General features: G+C 43.9%; 1 protein-coding gene across 1 annotated transcript in view; it reads right to left on the reverse strand.

Annotated features, from left to right (window-relative positions):
• The window catches only part of PCSK1 (proprotein convertase subtilisin/kexin type 1), a 44261-nt gene extending 41512 nt beyond the window's left edge, over nucleotides 1-2749 (reverse strand). Inside the window, exon 1 of the mRNA XM_066273873.1 lies at nucleotides 2277-2749. Coding sequence (XP_066129970.1) covers nucleotides 2277-2456 — 180 coding nt within the window. The 5' untranslated portion in view covers nucleotides 2457-2749. The remainder of the gene's footprint in view (nucleotides 1-2276) is intronic.
• Nucleotides 2750-6000: the final 3251 nt, after the last annotated feature.

Consider the following 6000-nt stretch of genomic DNA (forward strand, 5'->3'; position numbering starts at 1 on the left):
AACTGGTTTTGGTCACCCTGTAATCTTAGCTTTATCCTCAGGCTTTAAGGCACTCAGGACAGTGATGATAAATTAGTGTAAACAAAGGGAAAAACAAGCAGAACTAAGAAAGCATTATTAGTTTCTTACAAAGAATTATTATTTTTAAAAATGTTTGTTATGCTATTTTAACTAGAAATGACTATAGAAAATATAGCATATGCAAATCATGTGTAAATATAAATTGTTTTTCCTACTATTTTTTAAAGCTTGTGACTATGTCATCTTTTTCTTGAAGATCCTACCGAGAATATTGACTTACTGTTTTTTTAGTTTGGGGGTATATGATTTTGAAAGGCAATTCACATAATAAATGGTTCAGATTTGGAAGTATGTCTGGGGCTAGTAGGTGAGAAAAAGAAGAGGGATTTATCTTTTGCTCTCTCCCACAATCTTCTTCCACACAGTTATCAGTGCTATTTAGCTGTTCAAAGAACATAGGAGTAAGTCCCTAGTCCTACCCCTCCCCATAGGCCAACCAAGATTTCCATGATGCCCACACCACACACTAGTACAATTCTACCCACTACACACTCTCCCTTTAGAAACTCACAATTCCTTGCAGTTTCCAAATCACAACTAAGCAGCTTTCTTTGTATCTCCCTGTTTCCCACAAGCTATATTTTCTGTCTGGAGTGCCTTCTCCAATCTTATCATGTTCTCTTATCAACTTTGGACTCTTCCTAAAGGTTGTGCAAATGTTTCCTCCTTTGTGCTGTCTTCTTTCACACACACACACACACACACACACACACTCCCAGCTCCCTTCCATTTTCAATCTTCCAGTCAACGAATATTGAGACTCTAGGTACAACTATTACTACACCAATTACCTGTAATTACAACCATTTGTTTTTAAAATAGTCTCCTCTATATTCTTGATTTTTTTCAAAGCGTCTTTTCCTCCTTTTAGTTCTGAGCCCTTAACACGGCGCCTGGTACAGAATAAGGTCTGAGCAAAAGCGAAAAGTCTTGGTCCTCTCCTGGGACACAGAGGACACAGAGAAGTCAATCTGTGTACCGACTTTCCTGCTGGGCATTTCAAAGACAGCTTGGCTCATAAAGTTGGAGAACGAAGCCTCTGGCAAACGGAAGGCGTATTCCCCAGCGAATTCGATCTATGGCTGAGCCAACGCCCACGCTGATTACTCATCTGTGACTTCAGCAGTGTCTCAGTCAACACCTCCAGAACACACACACACACACACACACACACACACAAAAACGCGCCAAAATGTTTTACAACTCCCTTCTCCTCTATTACAATTTTTCAGGCAAGGGGTGAGGGCTTGATTCTAAGCCAAGGAAAAGGAAATTTTGGATTAGAACTCACACCTTCTGGGTTCCCCCCAGGAGTTGCACAGCTAAGCAGCCCTCCCCCCTGAAAGCTCCTGTCCCCGCCCCCAGCTAGCTATTAACCCAGCCCTCACTTAGAGGCAACAGTTCCCTCGGAAGCTGAAACCCCCAGGGAAACTATTATGCGTACAGCTGGGAACAAGTAAGAACGAAATCCTTTCCCCACTGTCAGTGCTGCAGCTTGACCCTTGCTGGCCAAGAAGTTGTGAAGCTCGGACTTCGCAAGTATTCGGTGAAAACCCCGGGCTCCCAGTTAGAGGCGGGAAGAGTGGGTTCACGTCTTTACCCACCTCTTTTCCCATCGACTTCCCAGGCCTCCCCTTGGTCCCCCAGCTTCTTGGCCTCTAGTCCCGGCCGCTGGCACTGTCTCAACACCATGGACGTGCCCCTCTGGGCTTCCGGCCGGCACCTCCAAGCCTGTTTAGCCCCTTGTATCAGGATGTGGGTCTGATGCTGCCATATTGAAAAGAAGGAACCAGCCAGCTCCTGACGCAGACTGGCTGAGTCCCAGGGGACAGAGCGCAGCCTCTCTCGGGGGCGCTCGGTTGGTAGGAGCCTGCGTGCATCTCAAGTTCTGTGAATAAGCCAGGAGGGATTTCTCTTCAACCCGTGCGGAACGAGTTTCAATTCCAGAGCAGACCACAGCAAGAAGACGCTCTACCCAGCTGCCGCGGCTCCGTTCAGCCTGTCTGCGCCCAGCCCAAACAATAAATAATGCAAGCGCTCCCTCTCCAAGCCCGCAGGGGCGAGCGCGAAGAGCTCCTGCTCTTGGCCCCAGGGCCTGGCAGAGTGCAATCTGGGGCTCACACTCGGGAGATCGCGCGCCAGTCCCGTCAGTCCCCTTGGGCCCCAGAAAGTTTCTTGAAAGTGCAAACTCTTACCTGACCCAAGAGGTCATAGCCCAGCTCCTCGGCTATGGCCGAAGCTGCCTCTGGTCCCCCAGGGATCTCCGCCGCCCATTCGTTCACAAACTGCCTCTTCGCTTTTACACTGTTCAGTGCACACCAAGAGCACAGGAGAGCGAAAGCAACACACTGCAGAGTCCAGGCTCTTCGCTGCATGGCTCACACACTCGCCTGCACAGAAGTGGGAAGCAGAGAGGGGAAAGAAGCAAGATAGGAGAAAAGCCAAAAAGACTCGCTCCTTCCACCCTCGGGCTTCAGACAGCTTCCCGCTTCCGTTGCTCCCTGAGGAGACAGGAGGGATGGGAGGAGAGCTGGGCGGTGGCGAGTGCTGAGTGCAGTTCTTTCGTCTCCCGGCTGAGTGGAGCCCCAGACCTTCCCAGCTGGAATGGAAATGACTGTTTACACGTCAAATCGACGAAAGCCATCTCTTGACGTCAGATCTACCTGGACTAAGATCTGGATGGTATTTCTGGCAGGGTGGAGAAGCGCTAAAATAAGCAGCGAGGGATTAAGAAAGGGAAGGAACCGTTTGCCGGAATCAGTTAACTCTGTCCCTGTCTGAGCGTCAATTCTGTAGCTGTGAGAAGTGCCCCATTTGAATATAACTACCTAAAGGCTGAGAATGCAGCACACTTTCCCTCCCTTCTGTCCGTTTCCTTTTTCTTTATTTGATTATCTCTTTTGTGAGGGGAAGGAGGGAGAAGTAGTCTTATAATGGCCCTGGGGGTGTCAATTAGCACCTGCTATAAAGAGCAGGGCTCTTATATCTTTCAAATCGGACCAAGGCTAGGAGGGCAGGCAGGTAGAAAGGAAGCTTCTACTCTCCAAATTATGATCTGAACTGCCCAAGAAAATGATCATGCCTGGAAGACAATGTTAGAGCAATATTTTTAAAAATGTATTTTAAACCATTCAAACCACCTTAATTGACAAATTTACTTTTCTTTTCTCTGTCTCTCAATCTCATTAAAACAATATCTAAAATTCTATTTCAGATTTTGCAGATCCCAGTACCACTTATTTACAATGCTTATCAGAAAAATGATTAAGCACATGATTTTTTAAACAGAAAATTACTTTTTTTATTCATAAACCAGGGGGTCTAGGAACTTGAATGCTGCTGTGTTGACTCGAGGAGAGAAAAAGCAGGTTTCATTAACACCAAACTTTCCATTTTTCCTTCAGTAGAGCTCTTCACTTTTGGTGTCGAACTGAAGCTGTGCCATTACTTTCCCATAAAATGCCCAATGCCTCTTTGTGAAAGAATGTTTTTCCGTGGAAAGCGAATAAGCAAATGTCTAAAGGAACCCCTCACTCTCGGGGAAATGAATTTAGTCTACGGTGGCAGAGCCTATTTAGGTCCTGACGGGTTGAATGAACCTAGCGGGATAAGCCCTGGTGTGCAATATTCAGCACCGGGTAGTGGACAGCGCCACGCGCGCTTGTGGTAGGCGCTGCCCTTCCTTCTGAGCCGTAAGGACTGCGCCCTTCTGCAACTGGCCAGAACAAAGCTGTTTTTCTTTTGTACTGTACCTTTCCCTCTTTTAAATAGAAAATAGAAAATTGACCGCAGGGGAGAAGTGTGGTTAGGTTCATGATCGTGACTTACATGGAGCTCACGAAAACGTGCTGGACACAGCCCAAAAGTAAAACTGCAGGGGATCAAGTCTCATCTACAAAAGGTTTTTTTCTCTTCTTCTTGTTTTTTAAAGCTTCCAACCGCTGGGGGGCGCAGCCTATTTTAGAGAAAGAGAGAAGAAAGGGGATAAGATTGGGAAGAAGGCATATTAGCTTGTGGAGAAAAAAAAAGCAAAAGATGTTCTTTATAGGAAGCAAATGACACTACACTCGGTGGAGAATGAAGCTGAGGACTATTAATTATTCATTTGCCTACATTTTTACAGAAATATGGGTACATTGATAATTTCTTTAAACATAAAGCTTCTTAACAAAAACAAATGTCAGTGTTAATAAGCCATGCAATGCAGTTAAGCATATCACAATAATATGAGCAACTCTCACATGAAATGTTGTGGAATGGGCTCAGATTGATAGCTATTCTGTCCTCTGTGAATTCATACATGTATGTGTTGATGGCTGGGTGAACTGTCTTCCTTTCCCTTCATGTCACAGCCTAAATTGTGGCCTCAAGCTCTCTAGGGTATTTCATTCTCACACTAGATAGACGCTGTGTGCTAGCAAAGCAAAAACATTTGTGGCAAATGTTTAATAGTGGTAGGTATGGTTAGAGCAGAAATATGTTTGCCCCTTTTATTATTATTATTCAACTAACTCAGTTTAGCAGAGTGTTGGCATTGAGGCCAGTGTCTCATTAATAAAACATTTGTCTTGAATGAAGCACCATGCAAGCCTGGAACAAACATTTGGTTGATTTACTTAATAGTTAAACTATATATATTCTCTCAGTAAGAATATAATATCTCCATCCAAACAATATATATGAGTAATTTATTCTGAATTTCACCTGATGGACCTTATTTGCCAGAATTTCTTGGATGTAGAAGAAACGAATGGTTGCTAAGGCTAGAGGTGCATATACAGATGTAGAATTCATCTTAACTTTGTCATATAAAGTGCTATCTAGCCCTATCCTGCTGTGTAGACCAGAGTAATAACCTCCAGGCCCATAAGTACTATTTTATATCATGAATTAGAATAGCCAATTATCACTTTTAAGTTAGTTGTTTTCTGTGTGTGTGTGTGTGTGTGTGTACAGAGACAGAGAGAGGGAGAGATAGGGACAAACAGGAGAGAGATGAGAAGCATCAATTCTTTGTTGTGGCACCTTAGTTGTTCACTGATTGCTTTCTCATACATGCCTTGCCTGGGGGGCTACAGCAGAGCAAGTGACCCCTTGCTTAAGCCAGCAACCTTGGGCTCAAGCCAGAGACCTTTGGGCTCAAGCCAGTGATCATGGGGTCATGTCTATGATTCCACACTCAAGCCAGCAACCCCGCGCTCAAGCTGGTGAGCCCGCATTCAAGCCGGATGAGCCCATGCCCAAGCCTGTGACCTTGGGGTTTCAAACCCGGGTCTTCTGCATCCCAGTCCGACACTCTATCATCCACAGTGCTACTGCTTAATCAGGCTTAAGTTAGTTTTAATAGTATTTGATTAATCTGAGTAATTTATATCTATAAAACAGGATAAGTCAGACACCGAAAAAAATTGTTATTTCCATTATGAATTATTCAGTGAGTATCATGTCTTTCATGACTGCTCCTAACTGCCCTGTGATACAATCATTTATTAAGTTTTCTTCGAGAATAATAGGAGCAAGGCTAGTAAGAGCAGGAACTAAGAATATGTTCTGAGATCTATAGATTACCATACTTCCTTAGTCTTAGAAAACAAAAAATTTTAAACCTTTTGTTACTATGAAATAAATAACAAGTGCCCAAAACAATGTGCTCAGTAATTTATCAAAAAGTGAACACTGTGTAACAACTGAGGTCAAGAAAAAGAACACTGCTGGCCCTTTCAAGAGTCATAGGAGAAGGAGCGAGGAAATAACTTAGCTTTAACATTTTTCAGTTGTACAGACTTACCTGTTTCTTTTGGGTAATAGTGACTATATAGTAAGACAAATCTATAATAAATTAGTCTGTCATTAGAAGATATTCTGGAAGAGAACATATTATAGAGACATATCTACCTATAGCAGTGTTCCCAACATAGA

Source organism: Saccopteryx bilineata, chromosome 4 (assembly GCF_036850765.1).
Source record: "Saccopteryx bilineata isolate mSacBil1 chromosome 4, mSacBil1_pri_phased_curated, whole genome shotgun sequence".
In the NCBI taxonomy this organism is placed as follows: domain Eukaryota; kingdom Metazoa; phylum Chordata; class Mammalia; order Chiroptera; family Emballonuridae; genus Saccopteryx; species Saccopteryx bilineata.